At 35.1% G+C, this 21,066-nt stretch overlaps 1 protein-coding gene across 2 annotated transcripts in view; it reads left to right on the plus strand.

Annotated features, from left to right (window-relative positions):
- OTOGL (otogelin like) overlaps positions 1–21,066 on the plus strand; it is a 126,456-nt gene that overhangs the window by 79,764 nt on the left and 25,626 nt on the right. For both annotated transcript variants that reach the window (XM_078074123.1, XM_078074124.1), the window contains 11 exons: positions 2,255–2,422; positions 4,078–4,356; positions 6,048–6,165; positions 10,422–10,501; positions 10,809–10,880; positions 13,186–13,259; positions 15,980–16,157; positions 16,438–16,580; positions 16,819–16,842; positions 16,935–17,027; positions 19,008–19,197. In XM_078074123.1, coding sequence (XP_077930249.1) covers positions 2,255–2,422; positions 4,078–4,356; positions 6,048–6,165; positions 10,422–10,501; positions 10,809–10,880; positions 13,186–13,259; positions 15,980–16,157; positions 16,438–16,580; positions 16,819–16,842; positions 16,935–17,027; positions 19,008–19,197 — 1,419 coding nt within the window. The remainder of the gene's footprint in view (positions 1–2,254; positions 2,423–4,077; positions 4,357–6,047; positions 6,166–10,421; positions 10,502–10,808; positions 10,881–13,185; positions 13,260–15,979; positions 16,158–16,437; positions 16,581–16,818; positions 16,843–16,934; positions 17,028–19,007; positions 19,198–21,066) is intronic.

A 21,066-nucleotide genomic window follows, 5' to 3' on the forward strand; every position in this document is an offset into this window, starting at 1 on the left:
TTTATGGCATTTACTAAAAATACAAAGGTTTTATTATTGTGATTGCTGTCGGTGAGCAAGGACTTCAATATTCCACTAAAAATTGTTGTGCAAGTTTTAAGCTCAGAGTGATTTTATTAGATAGGATATGCTTAATATTGTGTTTAAATAATCACCAAAGGAAATGATTGCTTTTAGTAGGTGGTAAAATTATACTTCTCCCTAAAGAAAATTAATGATAAAGTCAATGATAAAGTCAATGATTTCACTAGTCAATTGCTAGTGAAAATATATGACTATCCAGACACAAGATATAAATCAACTGGGAGACAATTGAGAAGCTTTTGATTTTTATACAAATGGATTTCTGAGGTGACAATTGTCTCTTCAGGTTGCTGTTAGTAAGGGACCGATGCTGTAGAGAAGAGATTTTGTTTAGTTGTCTAATTTCTTTCTCCTATTCTTATGTCGAATGTCCATGAGGGTCCTTCAGTCCAAGTTGTAGTTTTATATGTCTTCTTCATTTTGAATTATAACTCCTTGTGATTTACATACTTATCTACTGATTTATACATTATTTACATATTTGTACAAACCAACATATTTATAAATTGAAATACATTTTCCTCTCGGAAGTTTATGTTGCTCTTATTTCTCTTAGAAAATGAGCCAGCAAATAGTGGAGACTAATGATATAGCTTTCTTTGGTTGTTGTAGCTTTGGACTCACAAAGAAAACTGTGCATTATATGTGTTTGTCAGAGCAGTGGGAAGTCCATGCTGTGGGCTCATAGAGAGATTCTCCACTGTATCTGCTCTGTTCCATCTTGGTGGGGCAATTGTCTTCAAGTCTCCATATCTACTCAAGGTGTCCAAATTCCTGATAAAACCCTTTTTCTCATGGCTTGTAAGGGTCCCCAGCTGTTCAATGATGAAGTGTCTCCATTCAGTGGAGGGGTCAACACTTGAAGATCACTTATCCTGAGTCCCTGCCTCTTCTGTAGGTCTTCATGATGGAAATTTTGGTTCTTGTTCCCCTTTTTGCTTCAAAGACTTTTGACCCCCTAGTCTAATGATTTCTCCCTTCCCTCAAACCTGATCTTCAGTCCTGAAAGAGGAAAAAACCTAACCCTCTGATTTCTTTAGATTTTTTTTCTCCTCCATCTTCAGAGTGGGCTTGGTGAGGAAAGTTGTTCTTGAGATAAAAATTAGAGGAAAGAAGGAGTGAGAAATTCACTGACAACAACTGGATTTATCTTTTATGATAGCACTTGCCACATATATATTAGCATTTTACATAACTTATAACATAGAAAATATACAAATACCTATGCCAAACATACAGCTGATAATTATGTAACTTAATTTTGATGATTCAGGAGAAACTTCAAAGTTTTATAGTCTCTCAGTTATATTAAGAACCTTAAATGGCATAGAGACTGGGCTGAAGGTAAACTGAACTTATTCTCACAAAACCTAACTCCTAATTTTTTTGAATATCAGTGAACTTATTTATAATTCATAAGATAAGGTTTGCAGAAAAGTTATTCTGATTGAGTTTCAGGTTTGTCTCTATGCTAATAAGTTTTTTACTATAGTAAATATTTTCCATTTTATATGGAGCTATTTAAGTGCATGAGAAACAATAGCATAACTAAAAAGACTTTGGACTTCTCTGTTGAGCTTCGTCCTATTTTCTTTTTTATAGACATGCCTCACTGGTAAAATCAGTAATTCCCCAAACAGTAAAATAGTGTATATCATGTCTGTGAATTCTGTTTTCATGCAATGCAACTTATTAGAGAAAGATAATTTTTAGAAGACTTTCAAAATCCCTGGCCGTGAATAGAGATAAATTTATGTTTATTGAGAATAGATTCAAATCATGGGATATTAGAGTGGAAAGTTACCTGGATAACCTTCATATAGGTGAGAAAAATTGAGATCCAGAAAGCTTCAATCACTCTTCTAAGGAGCACTATTTTACATATACAGATACGTGTAACATATATACATATATAAAACCTTTATGTTTTAAATTACATAATTAAATATGATGTATATATTCCAATTCATCATAGTATATTATTTTTGAAAATAGTTCACTTATTTTATCAATGATAAATACTTAAATGCACAATAATTTTTAGAGTATTTCTTTGTTACTAACATTTATCCCATTGAAATGACAGCTTGAAATGTTAAAACTCCTATGCCAGTTTATAATTGCAAAACTCCTATGCCAATTTATAATTCTCTTATCTGCATTTAACTAGGGCTTGGAGAAGGGCCATACATGCTGGCAAGTTATGGACAGACTGGCCTTGTTCTGGGGGCCAATATGACCAGTAGAAGCATTTTCTCTTTGCCAAGGAGTAGTATTCATGGCAATTTATTTTTTAATTTTATGATCACTCCAGGCCTTTTTAAAGAGAAGGCATCATGTAAGTATAATTTCCATTTGAAAATAGGAATTTCATTTTCCATTTACATTGTTTTTCATTTATTCATGCTATTAGTTGAGGATCTAATATGTTTATGGCTTTTTTTTTAGGTGTCCTAAAAGATATAAAATAAAATAAGACACTGGTACATGAACCAACTATCTCTTTTGTATATAAAATCTTTTCTTTGTTTATCTCTTGGCATATATACATTAGAATTGAAATTATTTGATGAAATTTTTGGTCCTAAATAAAGCACAACTTAAATTTTCATAGAAACCATGATAGACTTGATTTGAAATTTTTGAAATTTTGATTGGATATTGAAGAAGTTAAATATTAAGAAAATAAATCAGAGTCTAGACAGTCTGTTATCCTTATATGGCCTTGTCTGTCCTGGTACCTGGTACCACATTAACTGATTTGCATCTGCAGATCTATACTGGTCCTATCTACTTGGCACCTGTTCTAACTAGTGGTTAGTGTCTCCTTCTGATCTGGTGATAATCAGGCTACATTGGTGCTATACTAGCCCTACTTAGAATCATGCATGAGGTGTTGTATGAGCTTAGAAAATATTTATTAAATGAATCAGACTTAATTTTTATATCTATTTTGAGAAATCTCCTGATTTTCTTGTTAGAATGAATTGCTTCATTCTTGTAAAAAGAACTTTAATTCTTTTTAAACTATGAAAACACCTATCACAGTCTGAACTTCCAATTTATATGTTTGTTCTGTTTTTCCTCTGAAAAAGAATTCTTTTATTCTTTTTTTCATCTTCCAGTGCTCAGCAGAGGGCCTTGCAAGTTTTAAAATATAATCAATGCCTTTGGAATTATATATTGGATTTGAGCGAGCTCTTCATTTTATGATTTATAATAATTAATGTTTTAATAGAAAAATCCTAATGGATTTAAACTAAAACAATTAAAACCTAAAAAATTAAGGTCTAAGAAATTAAACTAAAATCTCAATTAAAAAACTTTTATATCATGGGTTTTACAAATACAAGGAAAACTTTTTAAAGCCTGTAACAAAAAAGGATGACATTTCTCAAATGTTTTATAGTTGTTCATTAGCCATTTGACCATCTATTGGGAAATAGACAATAATGTTGAGCAAATAGATTTTTCTTAATGCAGCAAAATCACTTGCAAGATTATTTACCCATTTTGAACCCAGTGGTATTGAAATGGAATGACATGCCTAAATTGATCTTTTCCCTATTCTTTTAGATCATCCAACTTAGCCATTTGGAGATTCTGTGCATTTGAAAATGTTAAAGCTTGCAAATACAAATATGTGTTCAATCAATCATTCAATTCCTTGCATGAAGCTGTGTGTTCCAGTGTCCTAAGCTGGTATTTCTTTTTTCTCCCCCCAAGGGACATGAGAAATTATTTAAAAAATAGAACTAGCAAAGACTGATCTTTTTGAGCTTTTGAGCTGAATAACAATTCATTACATTAAAATATTAATTTTCCTTTTAGAGATCTTAGAATTCATTTCTGAAATCTTGGAGATGGGTATTAATTATATATGGCAGTTGTGCAGTTTTCTCTTTGCAATACATTTTACAATGCTGATGTTGATGATCTGCTTCCTCCAGAGAGCCCAGGGGCATGTCAAACACACTGCTCTATGTTTTACAGCATTGACACTTGTTTCCTTGGAATCTGCTGAAAGGCCAAACTACTTTCTCTATGTGCATGATGAGGACACTCTTACTTTGGAACTGTGGCAGGCAAATTCAGCCTTCCAACGGAGAGCCACGTTTTTCCACCATCAGGGTCTCTGGATTCCTGGTTACAGTGCGTTTGAGTTATACAGCAAGAAAGGCTTTTTCATCATCTTCACAGATTCTAGTGTCAAAGCATCAAAATATGATGATTCCGAAGAATTCAAACATTCAAGTAGCTTCAGCATAGAAGGTATGGTTCCTGAGATCTTCAAAAGGAGAATCAATAGATAATTTACGTTATGGCAAAATATCAAATTTTAATTTTTAAGTCATTCCTAAACGAGTCCAAGTAGATCAGATTGTATGACCTCGAGTGAGTAAGTTCCTTAACCTCTTTGTCTTTCAGTTTATGTGAAATTAGGTTGGGGAAATAATAATACCTACTTTATAGAGTTATTATATCACATAAATTAATTGGCAAATAGCTTAGAACAGCCTTAAATAATGTTACTTTTAATTATGGCCCCAATTATTACTTTCAGGGCTATCTGGACTTTGGAAACCGAGCTTCCTCACATCTCTTGGGTCTGCTGTTTGTACTTTTTCTTTCCTAGAAGGCAGCTTCTCAATAACCTGATTCTTAATGATAAAGACAGCATGTTTATCTCTGTCTTTTGAATAGTAGGGTATCTGGTTCCATTGACTTCTGGATGATTTACCTGGTTCAGTAGAAGCCTGATTTTATTTCTAGAAATCTTTACAGTTTTATAGCTATTGAGTTTTCTGAATTTCAGAGAGGAATCTTCACTGCCTCATCTGATGTTTAAAAGTCATGTTTTATTTTCAAAATCTAGGAGCTTAACATATGCCTTGGATCTTCCAAACAAATTATTTAATTTTAACCTATCACTTGTTTCATTCATTCATTTGCCTTTTCTGTTGTGGATTAATTTCTGCAAACCTCGATAGCCTTTGGATTTTAGAAATTCAGACGAGCTTCAAATTTTTGCCTATTAGAAATGGTTCCTGTACTCATGAAAAAAAGTCACTGATGTGCCCATACTACATTCTATAGAGTAGATATGATATTTTTACTTGAGTTTACTTAAAAGTTGAACATTATAAGCCTCTATTTCCCCTCCAATTTAGAAATCTGAGAAACATAACCTCTACTGTGAACTTTCTCCTTTATGGAGCTCTCTTCTTCAGAGGTAATTTTGGACTGCTACAGAAAGTCTGTTCTATATTGTGGGGAGGGGAGAGTACTAGCAGTTTGTTAGAGAAAACTCTTCGATCAAGGGAGGTTTTATAACTGTAAGCATGTATTATTAAAACCCATTCATTTATTTTTGTCATCAGGTAATACTTACCATGTACAAGGTAATGCTCTAAGTTCTGTGAGAAGAACAAAGATGGAATGCTCTTCCTAGGTTTGATATCAGGAAACATGTCTTTGATCTTGCCATTTTCTTAATTGTTTGAACTTGGCAAGTCATTTGGCTCCTCTGAGCCTCATTTTTTTCATTTATAAAATGAAAATAATACTCAGCAGGCTTGCTGGGATAAAATAGAATAATAGACAAAAGATGACTTTGCAAAAAGTAAAATTCCAAACAAGTGTTTGGTATTATTATGACATGTAGCTCATGAGAATCCACTGAACATAAAGGGAAAAGATTTTTAATTTTTCTTGGCTTTCTCCAACTGCTGGCTTTTTAAAATCTTTGGAAGGTAGACTAACATTTAGATATTCAGCCTAACCATGAAATACTTTGATCACCAAGCAATGGCAATGTCTTTTGCCCTAGGTCTGTCTTTTCTACAGCATCATGGTCAAGGAGAGGTCAAATCCTATCTACTATCCTATTTACTATCATAAATCATTATTTTTCAAGCCGTACATGAAAAATATGTGCAATCTAGACTTCCTTATTTCCGCAGAAATCCAGGCAGCAGTGCCCTACCGGAGGATGTGTGAATGGAGATATGAACCTTGTACCACTCCCTGCTTTAAAACATGCAGTGACCCTGAAGCACAAGCGTGTAAATTTCTTCCACCGTAAGTCATGTTTAACCATTCAATGCGCAACTTCCAGCCTTAGCAGATTCTTCTCTCAATGGATTTTTTTTTAGAATTTTAAAATTTAAAAACAGTTCTCAAGAATAATTTGTATGTGCTCTATACTTATTAAAGAATTCATTTCCTTTTATTTAAGCAATTGTTATTGAGGGGCTGCTATGTGGCAGGAATTCTAGCTGATATGGATACAGTACTGAACAAAACAGACAAAGTACCTGCCCTCATGCTGCTTACACTATGTTGGGTTAAAGCAGAGAATAAACCAATAAAAACATAAATATGTAATACAATATATTGTTAGATGGAGAGAGGTGTTATGGAGAAAAAGAAAGAAAAGTAAGGGATACAGAGAGCAGAAGGCATATGTGTGTCTTTGCTAATAATATAGGGTAGTCAGGGAAAAATACATAAACAAGGTAGTGTGTGGTCAGAGATATAAAGGAAGGAAGGGAACTGGCCACGTGGATATCTGGGGAAAGAGTCTTTCAATCTGAGGATAGTGCAAAGGTCCTGGGGTGGGAATGTGTTTGGTATGTTTGAAGCTAAACAAGGAAGTCAGTTAGTTGGAGCAAAGTGAACAAAACTAAGAGAAGTAGGAGATGAAACCAGAGAATCACAGTGGTATGCAAATCATATAGGGCCTTGTGGTCCATTGTGGGGACTTTGTTTTTTTTCTCTGAGCGTGCCCAGGTATATTTTGGACAGAGAAGTGACATGATTTGATTTATGTTTAAAAAGTTTCCTTTGACTGTTGTACTGACTGTTGGGGAGGCAAAGGACAAGGGCAGAACTGGTCAGTAATTCAGAGAAGACATGAAAGGGATTTGACTAGCTTGGTAGCCCTAAAAGTTGTGAAAAATGTGATGATTCCAAATATATTTTGAACTTAGGGCCATGGGTTATGCTGATTTAATATCAATCATGAGAGAAAAAGGAGTTAGATTCAAGGTTAGGCCTCCACAGTTTGTAGGTATGAAATTACCATTTTTGTAGTAAAAACTGCTCAAATATTAGCAAATTCAAATGATTCCACTTAATGGGGTGACTTAGTTGCCGTTTTTTTAGGTAGGGAGGATGGTAGGAGGAGCAATCTGCAGGAAAAGTCAGGAATTTAGTTTTGAGGATTTTAAATTTGAGACTGAAAATTGTTCATTAGATTTGGCAAAACAGAGAATAGGAAGAGGCAAAATGGAGACAGTATAAACAGCTTCTTTTTTTTTTTATTAAGGAGTTTTGCTGTAAAGGAGAACAAGGAAATGGAACAATAATAGGAGGGAATATTTTTTTAAAGGATCATTTTACATGAGTATCTACGAGCTTCATTTCTGTGACAGACACTGGGACTACAAAAGGTCCTGGGTGTGTGAATGAATGAGACACAGCACCTCTTTCTAGGAGCTCCCAGTCTTTAGGAAGAAGACAGACACAAAAGCCGATAATGATAATAGAGTGGAAATAGGGCTAAAGCAATAACAACAACAACTAGCACACTGTAGTCTTTGTAGTGTGACTCACTCGGTGCCAAGTGCTGTGAATTGGGTCATCTCCTTACCCCCATTGTCAGGGGAGGAAACCTTTACAAAGGCACAGAGAGGGGACACAGTTTGTAGGCAGTCGTGGGGCCAGGAATGGAACCTCTACGAGGTATGAAGTGCAATGGGAGCAGAGAGAAGGAAGTAGTTCTGTTTCTTTTCTTTTTTTTTTTTTTCTTAAAGATTTTATTTATTCATTTGAGAGAAAGAGCACGCACGAGTTGGGGAGCAGCAGAGGGAGAGGGACACACAGACTCTGAGCCCGATGCGGGGCTCGATCCCAGGATCCTAGGATCATGACCCAAGCTGAAGGCAGATGCTTAACCATATGAGCCACCCAGGCGCCCCTCTTTATTTTCTTAAAAATAAGAACAGCCAATTCTTTATGAAAAGGAGACATCTTCAGCATTCACTTGGACCTCTCATGTTCACACACCTGTTTCCTGTCTCTTCTGGTAGGAAACACAATGGAGGCCCCATAGTGAGGAGGGCACCCGGGCAAGGAAGGAAGGAAGATGGAGGGCAGAGAGCATGGCCAGCCCAGCACAGGGGAGGAAATGGGCTATAGTTTGAAGTGGCATTTAGCTACTTTATTATTTCTTATGCTCTAATCATTCTCCTAGGCAGCTGAACCCAGATCCTCAATGCTGCCATAGTTTGGTCAGTAGCTATTCTAAAGCTTCTCTTTTGGTTGGGATACAGAGAAGAGATTCAGGATGAAACTTTGCCTCTGCCAAGCTGTTTCTCATCTCTTTCTTCTTTCAACTTCTCCCCCTACCCTGCTTCACGGTGCCTAATTATTGCTCATTTTTGTATTTACAGCCCTGAGGGGAGACTCAAGTAGGGAGCTGGGGCTTTAATACACCTCTGTACTCCTCCTCCAAGTCCCCAGCAGAACCACCATCCTCGTTCTAGATGATTGAAGTTTCTGGCACATAGCAAGTGTTAAAAACAAAAATATCTAGTGGAAATGAGAACTTCTATGAGAAAAGATGCCAGCTAGCACACCATAGAGCCCATATGTAAATAGTTATTCCTGTTATGTATTATACCTATTATAAGAAATGGTCTACATCTGAGGCATTTATTTATCAGTCAGAAGTTGAATAGATTATCAGTTGTATGATAAAATAAAGAAGAATCTGTTGTGTGCAACCATGAAGGCATTCTAAAGGAATAAGTTACAGATTTCTGCAAAATATTTTAAGAAAGTGGCTGTGGTTTTGACTTGCATAAACAATTACAAAGTAGTTGAGTTGCACAAAAAATTGATGTTTATTTAATTTAATGATAACTGACTGGCCCTAGTCTCTTCATCCATATAGTAGCTTTAATTTTTTTTGTTTGTTTGTTTCACGAAGTTTAGAGTATAGAATAGGAATATCATACACCAGTTAAAGTTTTATTATTCAAGTTCATTTTATAAAATAAACAATTAGTCACATAAACTAAGCTAGTTATGTAAAAAAAATCATCTGTGAGGGAGGTATCCAAGAGATGGCTAAATGTGTCTCATGTTAAAAGAGAAATTAGCTTTTCTTGTTTTTTAAAAACTGTTGCCTGGATTTCCCTCCATGAACTAGTGCCCTCTGGTGGCAATACTTACTCCTAATGTTGAGTTCATTTTCATCTTGAGTTGGAAAAAGGCCTTGAGTATTTTTAATTAAAATTCTTCACTTCACAGGTGTGGCAATTGGAAATGTCTAAAAATATTAAAAATACTATTACTAACTTCTAGTGTATTTGAAAGGCAGATAGGCAAGGCTTTTTATAAAAACATTTGCGTTAATTCTCTCTGGCATGTATGAATCTAATAATTGGTTCTACACAAAAGATTTCATTTATTTCCTTTGAATCAGAATAAATTGGACTCTGAGCCTCAATTGGACAAGAAAGAAAATGTAACCTCCCTTCTTATATTGGCTTCATTCCCTTAGATAAAAGCATTTCAGATGGTCCCTCTTGTCTTTGGCCCATGATGCCCAAACCATAGCTCCTTTAAATTTGGGACCCTCGCTTTGCTTCTGTGCCATGCACAAGAAGTGGAGATCCTTGAGAAAACCAAACATCCTGGAACTTGAAATCCAATCTCCATAGGCTTATATACAACCATATCCTCCCAGGGCACTGCCAAACATTTGGGCTCTTGAGATCTGCAGCTTCTCCTCCTCCTCTCCTTGTCCTCAAAGAACAGCAACCATGTTCTACCTCCATCCCTTCTACCCAGAGGTTCCTAATATCTTCTCAAGGACTTCAGGGCTTAACAGAGAGCCACTGAGCGTCTCTTTTGTTCTGCCAGTGTCCTTAAGGCAAGGATATTTAAAAAGCACCTCTATCTACTGAGATTTGGGGGAGTATAGGAGTGGAAAGTAAATAAATATAGATTAAAATCACAATAAATGATTCTTCTGCATTTCCAGTGATTTATAGAGCATGGCTTTAGTGTGTTCCAAGAATGAGTGGGTGCTTTGAAAAGTCTGTGTTCAAATTCTTCATTAATCATGAACGATATCTATTTATCATCCCCTAGGGGTTGGGATTTCATAAAATGAAGTATGATGGAATGGCAGCAAAGGGAGCACTCCTTACTGCTTGACAAACAGAATAGAAGACTTTCAGGAAGAATATGTCTTAGTTGCATATATTAACCTCAGTATTTTTTTATATTTTAAACTTTTTTCACTTTTTTTTTTTCATGTAAAGTGTTGAAGGATGCTTGCCCTACTGCCCTAAAAATATGATCCTTGATGAGATCACCCTCAAATGTGTTTATCCAGGAGACTGTAAGTGAGAACCTTACCTAATTTATTCTGAAAAATGAAACACGTGAATATTTTTTCTCTACTGATAGCGGTTGTAAACAGAAGCTTTAGAGAACAGACTTCTGTAAGATGCTTCTTTAATATCCCTTCCACATTTTTTTTGTTTCTACTTACTTTCTAAAACATATAAATCTTCCCTCTAACATTCCTCCTGTGCTCTCTCTCCCAAAACATTTTTCTTGAAGCTAAAGATCCCTATAGGAAATATACAAGGGCCTCATTTTAAGCACAACAGATTAAGGAAGTGTATCTTTGTGTTTTTTTGTAGGCATACCTCTGATTCCCACAGAACCAGCATTAATGCCACCAGGTAAACCATCTCTACCCATGTTTACAGCTATCATTACCATTTGAGACCCTGAAATTAGCATTATGTAATTTAAGTCTTGGCACACTTATAACAGCTACTGACCTCAGTACTACCCTGTTGACTAGAAAACCCAGCAGTCACTTCATTTCATTTTGTAGCTGTTCCCTGGATCAGCATGCTAGGTTTTCTGAATGGCTTCTTCATTTTGTTCACTTCTTCCTCTATTTTGGTAGTATACATAACAAGGACTTCCCTCACATTTTAAACCTAGAATTTGGGTGTCACTAAATCGTGCTTAAATTTTCACAGTGCTTAAGTTGACTCTAAAGAGATGTTAATGCAAATGAAGTCATCCTTTGGCACTTCCATTCTTATTCCTGTGTTCTGTCCCAGCCTCTGGAGTAGATATTCCGGCTCATACCTCACTTCTCTCCCTCTCTAGGAAACGTGGCTTAGGAAAGGGCTTGATAAATCTATTTACAGTAAGGCTTGACAGATGTAATGTATTATTTTTCCTGAGACTATACTTTAGGAAAGTTCAGATACTTATTCTTTCTTTTTTTTTGTTATATTATCATAGTTTAATTGTATTTCTAATTAAATTATCTGCTAAGAAAGGCAAGTAGGTGTTGTGACCTTATGTAGGAGTTTCAGATTTCATAGTCCATGCTAGGAGATTTTTCAAATAAAAATGTTCTGAATCAACTATCTAAATAAACAAAATTTAAAAATTGAAGTATAGTTGACATACATAAACTTCCCTATAACTATCACTATTACCACTATTCTTACTGGCTCCCATTTATCAAGTACTTAGTACCTGCCAGGCATTGGACTAATCACTTGGCATACATTTAATCCTTGTAAGTCATTAGAATTTTCCATGACTCTGTGCTAGTTTTGGACTAGAACTTTGTTTCCTCTTCTATGGCTTAAGTGTTTATGATGACAAGAATAAAAATATTTAAGTCTGTATTGTTTCATATTTTCTAGAAGATGCAATCTTCTAGAACATGAACTCTGCTCCTAGGACCAAGGAATGGGAATTTTGTTCTTCTTTATTCTGTAAATTAGGAACCATAAAATAAGAAAAAAATTGAGGTCACTTAGAGAATTTATTTCACTGAAAAAGTAAGTTTTCTCTTACATCATTGTGATAGACTGAATAATGGCCCTCCAAAAATGTCCACCTCTTAATCCCAAGAATTTGTGAATATGACCTTACATGCAAACGGACTTTGCAAATGTGAGTAAGTTAAGGATCTTGAGATGGGGAAATTATCCTGTGTTATCCATACGTACCCAATATTGTAACAAGGGACCTGATAAGAGAGTGGCAGGAGGGTCGAAGTCAGAGAAGGTGACATTATGACAGAATCAGAGAAGCGGGGGAAGGGAGAGAAATTTGAAGATACTATGCTATGACTTTGAAGGTGGAGAAAGGGACCAGAAGCCAAAATATTCAGGCAATTCCAAGAATTGGAAAAGGGAAGGAAACAGATTCTTCCTTAGAGCCTCTAGAAGGAATGCAGCTCCGCTGATACCTTGAGTTTTAGGACTTTGACTTCCAGAGCTACAAGATAATAAATTGGTGATGTTTTAAGCCACTAAACTTGTAATGATTTGTTACAGCAGCAACAAGAAAAGAATACAGTCATTTTTAGGCATTATTAACAATGGATACCAATTATAGCTAGACAAAATTTTAACCATTCATTCTGGCTGTTCTGTGGTCATTCAGACTTTAACTATTTTAGAGATAACTTTAGCCCTAACAAAAAGCTTTTGAAGATGCCTTACAAATGTGTTTACCAATCACATCTTCCCTTTCCATGGATCACTCCTTCATGGCACCCACCAACTGGTGGTCCACAAGGGGCTCACCGCACTGTCCATTCTGCCTGCAAGGAACACACTCTAGAAATTCACCAAGGGAAATGAATCAGCTTCACTACTTATTTTTAAAAGGCAACAAAATTCGTAACTCCTGAGCACTCTTTAGTGATACTGATATTTTTACCTGTTGAAACAGTGGTGTTGACACTATCAAGACAGTGAAGATGTTTATAGAATGGTGGTTAAAAATCCGAGCTCTGGAATAAGAATTCCCAAGTTTGAATTCTGGCCCTGACACTTCCTACCTTGCCTGTCTATACCTTCGTTTCCTTATCTGTAAAATGATAAGGGTATTGTTACCTACTTTACAGAGTTCTTGGGAGGAATAAATGAAATGATCTGTATAAAATTCCTTAGCACAGTTTCTACTGCATGGAAATTCCATACAGGATGGATACCATTCCACTAATGGAAAGGATATCTTCATTTCTAACAGGTCCAGAAATGATTACTCCGTCAGACTTCACTGTATTGGAAATGCTAACGCCAACAAGGACAGGTTTGGAATGCGAGGTATGGCTGGGTAATCTATTCCTACTTGCATTTCCTTAGACCATCTGTTCAAGTTTCTGTATCACTATCCAAGTGCTATTAAACTTCTTTTTCTATGCTCTCTGATCTATCTTTGCCAAAAGATAATAAGAAATATGCATTAAATTTAGCAATTTTTTGTGCCCTCTCAGAGGCATAAATACAATTGTATTTTCTTACCTGGTTTAGATATGTCCTACTAATTAGATTCTGGTATTACACTAGGAAAAACAAAATTCAAATGAGGTCTTTTTTTTCCCTTGAGATTTTATTTATTTATTTATTTATTTATTTATTTATTTATTTATTTATTTGAGGGTGGGGGAGAGAGCACACAAGCAGGGGTGAGGAGCAGAGGGAGAAGGAGAGAGGGAAAGGGAGAGAGGGAGAAGCAGATTTCCCACTGAGCAGGGAACCCGATGCGGGGCTCAATCCCAGGACCCTGGGGTCATGACCTGAGCCAAAGGCAGAAGCTTAACTGACTGAACCACCCAGGCGCCCCTCAAATGTGGTCTTAAGTGTGATTCTTCAATAAAAATTTAACTGATGTGGGCTTCTCTGTAAGGCAGGCATTCAAAAATATTTATTAAGTAGCTATTATATGCCAGGCACTATGCCAGATAACAAAGATACATTGGCAAGCAAAAAAAGGTAAGCTCATTGGACCGCAGACCTTGTAATTGTCTTAGCTGAGACTTGAACTTAGTTATCTTCTTACTTCAAATGTGCCACTTGTTTGATAAGCCAACTGTTCGTTCCACCAATATTTATTTAACACCATTTTTGGCCCGGCACTATCCAAATACTATAGATAAAACAATATAAAAGCAAGCAAAAATTCATGCCTTTATGGAGTTTATATTCTATTGGAGGCTCTAAGATAGCCAGTAAGCAAAATAAGTTACTAAGTTATATAAAATGTTAGAAGGTGCTGCTCAGGAAAAAATAAGTCTATTTTCAATGACATGCTCAGAAAAGCCTCATGGATAAAGTTACTTTAGAGTAAAAGATCTGAAGAAGTTCAGAAATGGAGCCATGCAGAGAACCAGGGCAGCGGGAATAGCTGTGGGAACCAGGAACCAGGGTTCCAGGCAGAAGGACCAGCAAGTGCAAAGGCCCAGAGGTAAAAATGTACCTGACATTTTAAAAGAATAATAAGGAGGCCATTAAATAAGTAATCAATAAGATAAGAAATAAATGAGATTATTTAAAGCCTTGTAGATGATTATAAAGACTGTGGCTTTTATTTTTAAAAGACATAGGAAGACATTGGATATTTTTGAGCAGAGAAATTATATGATCTGATTTGTTTTAGGATCATTTTAGCTGCTGTGTTGACAGTAGGGTGTAAAGAGACAACAGAACCAGTTAGGAGGCTATTGTGGGAATTTAGGCAGAGATGATGGTGGCACGGACCAGGGGATAGCAGTGAGAATGGTGAGAAATGCCTGGTTTCAGGGTGTATTTTGAATATAGAGGGCCCAGAATTTGCTGAAAGATTAGATGTGGGGTGTGAGTGAAACAGGCATCAAAGATTCTAAGATCTTTGCCTTGAGCAATTAAAGGATAAAGTTGGCATTAATCAGGATTGGGAAATTGTGGGAAGTGAAGGTCAGGGGTGGGTGTCATCAAGGGTTCTGGTTTGTCATGTAAAGACTGAGATTGCTCTTAGACATCAAAAAGCTGCAGGTGTACAGATCTGGTCGACATAAAAAGAGCTTAGAGCAGAGGTCAAGGTGAATTAAATTTTGGGAATTCTCAGTGATGGGATGAAATCACACAGGGAGTGAGAACAGATGGAGAAGAGAGGAAGGAGGAAGACATGAAGGCAAACAAGCAAAGGATAGTGAAATAGGAGAAAATGGAAGAGATTGTAGGTGGTCTAGAAGCCAGGGAAAGAAAACATTAAGGAAGCTGGAGTACTATGCTATCCTAAATATGTTAGTAAGTCGATAAGATGAGGTATGAAAACTCATTGTTGGGTTTGGCAATGTAGAGTTCATTGGTGACCTTGTTAAAAAAGTTTCAGTAGAGGGGCCCCCTCAGAGGGCTGTTGTTGTGGGAGTGAAATGTGTTAATTAGAATAATATCTTGAACATAATATGTGACATAAATGTTTGATCATTGTTATACTTATTACCATAATTTAAATACAATAACATTTATAAATTTTGAAAAATCTACCACTGATTTTTATTTGTTTATCTAGAAGTCAGTGAGCTATATATAAAAATTAATTTATAATGATTTTATCCAGGTGCTGTTAAGCTGATCTCACATATGAATGTTTAATGAAATATTTATAGTATTAAGTAGCAGTTTTTTTAAACTGACATTAACAGAAGTTATAATGACATACGAGCTTCACAGCACATACGAAAGCTTGGCCTGTACTGTATAGGTCTGTTTGCAAATAGGAACGAACACAATTTAGAACAAGATTTCAATTTGCTCAGATGTCTGAGTCTATGGACAATTCTGGTTTCAAATCAGTATTAAGATAAAGCTTAACTTAAGTTCAAACTGAGTATTTTAGAGAGAATACATCAACAAAAATGGTAGTGAAATTTAAATTATCTTTCAAAAGCTTTCGTATTTAGGAAATGTATACTATGGGCAATGTGAATGGGGAATTAAAAAATTAATTGAAAACATTTGTTGAAAACGGAAAAAAGAAAACTAATTTTCTTTTTTATTAACAGCCTCAACAATTTGATCCTGTTTATAATTGTAGCCAATATATATGCCTTAATATGGAGTGGCAGTTTTACAACTGGTCTCTTAATTGCCCAAAGGCCTTGGAAATGCCTGACTGTGGTTTCCGGGGAAGGCCCGTGCAAGTGAACAGCGATATCTGCTGCCCTGAGTGGGAATGTCCTTGTAAGTTTGCATTTCTTACATGGCAGGCAGTTTTCCAATTGGGTAGAGACTGTTATTTTTTTTTTTTTTTTTAAGCTGATCACCTCACTCATCACACCAAAGTTATTGCTGAACTTTCTTCATTTAATTTATGATTTTATTTCCCAATATATAACTTTTAGAGTTGCTGCTTGTCAAATATAATAACACTAATTTGAAAGTTTGGTTTTTTTTAAGAAGCAATCATTACTACAAATACAAATAGTTAATAGACCAAATCCACTCTCTACCATTTTTTTAGGTCGGTGTTCCATGTTGTCAGAACTGAGCATTATTACGTTTGATGGAAACAATGCAGCATTGTATAGTATGGCTTCTTATATCTTAGTAAGAATTCCTGGGGAAATTATAGTTGCTCACATTGAAAAATGTTCCATGAATCAGGTAGGTCATAATCCATTCTCGTGTCATTTCTTCATAAATCTATAGCTGAAGTACACTGCGACATTAGATATTCTCAGAGCAAGAAAGGGCTCACGAACTCACTGAGATTTATCTTCTAGTACTTAAAAAATGTTTCATGTGAACATATTTAGAGGCATGTAATATTAATTTGAATAATGTTTTTTAAGAAGTCAAGTAATATATTTTTTAAAGTGTTCTTTATACATTTTTTTTTCAGAATGGAAATACACTTAAAAAGCTAGTGAGTATTTGCAAAGTGTTTCATAAATTCCTTCTCTTCATTGCTAAAGTTTTGTTTAACTCCATAAAGTTTTAATGTTTTTTCAAATTCAGGCATCCTCTGGAAGAATGTATGGACTTTGTTTTAAGAAGTTAAACTTGACAACACCTATACATAAAATACTTGTTAATCGGGCAGCAAGAAAGGTAAGAGCACAAAGTTAAAAGACACCCTCACGTTAGAGAAAATTAAGAAATTACATTAAACACAATTATTTCCAAAAACAGGGAAAATTAAACATATCAGTGGAGTTTCATTGTTATTGTGTTTCATCATTCTTTTCATGGACAGTAAAAAATTGTTTCTTAATATTATATTTCTCCTTCCACAATGTACCAAGTGTTGCAAATATTTCTCCCCTTGTGAGGTTAACTATAACAGCCATGTCAAAGACATGAAATCCCTCTTGGGTAATGTGAGTGCCCAAGTTCCAAGGTTAACATTAGTGTTTTAAATTAGACAAAGTAGAAATGATGTATAAAGAGAGGGATCACAAGGTTGAAAAATGTAGTAGTTAAGAATACCAGAATGCAGACCCCCAAGAGAAAAATAGTTTTGAAGTGCTGATGATGTTAAATTTTCAGTGAATACGTGATAGTGAAAATAAGAAAAAATGACGAAATATTAACAATTGAAATAAACTGAAGAAGGGGAATGTTTTATAAAAAGATTGAAAAAAGCCATTTGGTTTTATAGGAAAAAACCTTTATCCCAAGGAATATGTATTTACTGGAGAAGGGTGAGTTATAAGCTGGGTATTTCACTTATATGGCTCTCTCAAAAATGTAAGAAAATAATGTGTAAAGATTTTGCTAAAATGACTGAGCTGTTACATGCTTTCTAGAAATAATTCTATCTTTTTTAGCACAGGCCAAACATTCTAGACTGGAAACAATATTAAAATGAGCCTAAAAAATAGTAAGGTGTTAGAAAGCTTAATTTTAAGTAAAGCAAAATATATGAATGGGGAAATTATTTGGATGATAGCACTTGTGTATACCTTTGATTTGATCAGGTTGATACATTAACAGGAAGTGGGTGGGAAATAAATTTAAACACACATCTGGTCAGTGCTATTAGTGAGCATTTGAGCCAAAGGGCTTAGTTTTGGCTTCAACTGAATTCATCTCTGGTCATGTATTCAGTTAAAAACTAATTCTTTAAGAATCCATCTCTGATCATGTATTCAGTTAAAAACTAATTCTTTAAGAATCATTTAGTGAGAGTTCACGTGATAAAACACAAGGTCCTGGTCTCAAGTAACTTGTAGCTGTATGTGAGGTGCTTAAATGCAATTGTCTGCCAATTAGAAAGCAATAGGAGGTATAGTGATAGAGTTTGACTAATATATCACAGAAGCAGGTCACTTAATGAAGTTTATAGGAAGGTCAAATAGGTATTTTTGGAGGAGGTGACACCTAAGAGAAATGTTAAAGAAAGCGGAAATTAACCAGGCAGGAGTAAGGCTATTTTAGCCTACAGATGGCAATATGAGGAAGATATAAAGATGAGAAATCGGATGGTTGGTGAGACATGACCGACAAAGTTACTGCTGGTTCCATGTCTTTGTCATTATTTAAAACAGGGTTTTTCTAAATATAATCCTCGGATTGCCTATATTTGTATTACCAAGAGTACGTGCTAAAAATACAGAGTCTAGAATCCCTTCCAAATCTAGGAAATAGAATTGCTGGGAAACTTAGTCTTTACCAAGCTTGACAGATGATTGTGAGGAACATTATAATTGAACACTGATTTAGAAGATCAAAGAAAGGACCCAGATTAAGGAAAATATCCTGAAAATAACTTTATTATCTTAAGTTCATATTAGTAGATAATGGTGTAATCAACATGTATTGCAGGAAACAGAAAAGCATACATAACACAGAAGAAAGTTAAGTTTTGAAGAAAATAAGGGGCAACAAGTTGGACAGCAAATACTGAATATAGCAAGATACAATAAAGGAATAATAAAGGAACTAGAAGTTGTGAGAAGCTGTGGCAGCAGCAGAGAAATAAATTTTTATATTCAACAAGAAGAAATGGAATCATCTGAATTCTACTTTTAATGAGTGTATATTGAGACATATTTTTCTAACAGTTGTAAATTCACTGTGTTATTTTAGGTAGAAGTGGATTCTGTCGTTGTGCCTCTGCCATTTTCAAGTCAAGAACTGTCCATAGAAGATTCTGGTTCCATGTATATGATTACGACTCCAGCTGGACTAGTCATAAAGTGGGCTCACCTTACAGGGATCATAGACATTCATTTTGGCTTTCGATTTAACTTGTCATCTTACACAGAAGGACTCTGCGGTGAGCATTGCTCTTCAAATCTTAATTTCTTCTAATTTTTTTTTCTCACATTACACTGTTTTGGCCCTGATGCCCCCTTTTCATATTTGAGGTGTGATGTTAACTTTTAGTTCCCCATGTGAATACTATTTCATTTTAATAAATGGGCTAAGGAGCAAGAAATAACAGTTCAATTTGCATATTTTATGGAAACATAATGTTTACTACTACTATTGCGATACTGTTTATATTACTGCTATATTCTCTATACATCCTACTATATTCATCTTTATTAATCATTAATGAAGTGCCATTATTTTATATACTTGAACTTATTCAATTCTAACAATAACCCTCATAAGTTGGTATTAATTTATAAGTGAGAAATATGAGTTACAGAAAGATTAAAGGCTTAAATAAGTTTGTTTCTTCCTTACAATGTTAAAATTTGGAATAGGGGAAAATTTAGTTGCTTAAGCCACCTTGAAAGTTACATACAGGGAACACAATGTTCTCAATATTTGTCCTGGTTTTGTTATAAAATGTAATGCCTAGGTGTATCTTTACACCTAGGTTAATATTACACCATGTTACATAGACACATAAAGAGTTATAAGCCAAAGGAAACAAATCAGAAATACCTCTAGGTACACAACACAATAAAAAATTATAATACTGGCTTTGATGTCTGATGGAGACTGTTCTTTTTGTAGCTCTGTACTCTGAAGTGAACATCAGTTTCCTCATCTTTAAAATGGGAATAGCAACATTTTCCCTTCAAGATTGTTTTTAGGGTTGAATGTGAAAGTTAATGTCAAACACTTAACACATTGCTTAATACACATGATCAATAAATGTTAGCTTAGTAAAATATATCTACTTTAATCTCACCGAACATTAATTGAGTAAAAGTTTATGGATCACCTTCTGAGTGTTTAGACTCAGTGCCTGATGCTGGCAACAAAAACAAATAAGACTAAGTCCTTTCCTTCAACAAATTACAAAAAACACCCAGATTTCTTCCTTAAAGCATTTAGTGCAAAGTTTGGCTAAAAAGGTTTAGGTATTTCCTTGCCTATTTATGGTACGCTAAACGTAGCACAAAGTTCTATGGGGACTGAAGGTTATCACTGTGGAAAAAGTTATTTTTGAGTCCGTGTAGTATTGATTATATATAATAAATCAATAGTTATTATTGAGTAATACTCAAGAGACTTTAAGAATGCATATTTTCTCTGATGATTTATCATTTCTGCATGCTATGATTTCTGTTTGATCTTGTGAATTTTTTTCCTTCACTTATTGTCAGCTCATGCTTTTACAGACACACTCTGCTAACTGGATTCTTAAGTAATCACTGTAGAGAAGGGGGTAGGATCACCTTTTTGCTAACCGAGGGTCACCCCCTAAAGTTCATAACCTCCATAGTGGGTGAAGAATGGTTTTGGTTTAAGGGAAATCTAGGTACTGTCACGTCTGAAGAAGTTGCAGTGAGCAAGAGTATGACCTAAATTGAGCATGGACACCAGAATGGGAGGTCTGCATGAATACCTTGTTCTCCACGGCACTGTGAAGTTTACAGGGCTGGTGGCTGGAGTTGCAATAAAACCAATTTTCTATTAGCAATTACCTTTTTCCAGGGAAGTTTAGACTTAAAAAATAGTAGCTGCTTGACAGTATAGTTCACTTCACTAGAGTTTTGTTTTTTATTTATTTTTGCATTGCCTTCAGTCCTTTGTATATTTACAAAGACAAAGCAATGATGGTAGCAGCAACCTTTATGATCTTAATATGCCTACTTGAGGATTAAGATTTAATACTTGAAAAAAAATGTTCAAATTCTATCTTTTATAGCTGGAGGCTTGGGTATTAAGAAAAAAGATGTCTTAA

This window comes from Halichoerus grypus, chromosome 6 (genome assembly GCF_964656455.1).
Source record: "Halichoerus grypus chromosome 6, mHalGry1.hap1.1, whole genome shotgun sequence".
NCBI classification, from domain to species: domain Eukaryota; kingdom Metazoa; phylum Chordata; class Mammalia; order Carnivora; family Phocidae; genus Halichoerus; species Halichoerus grypus.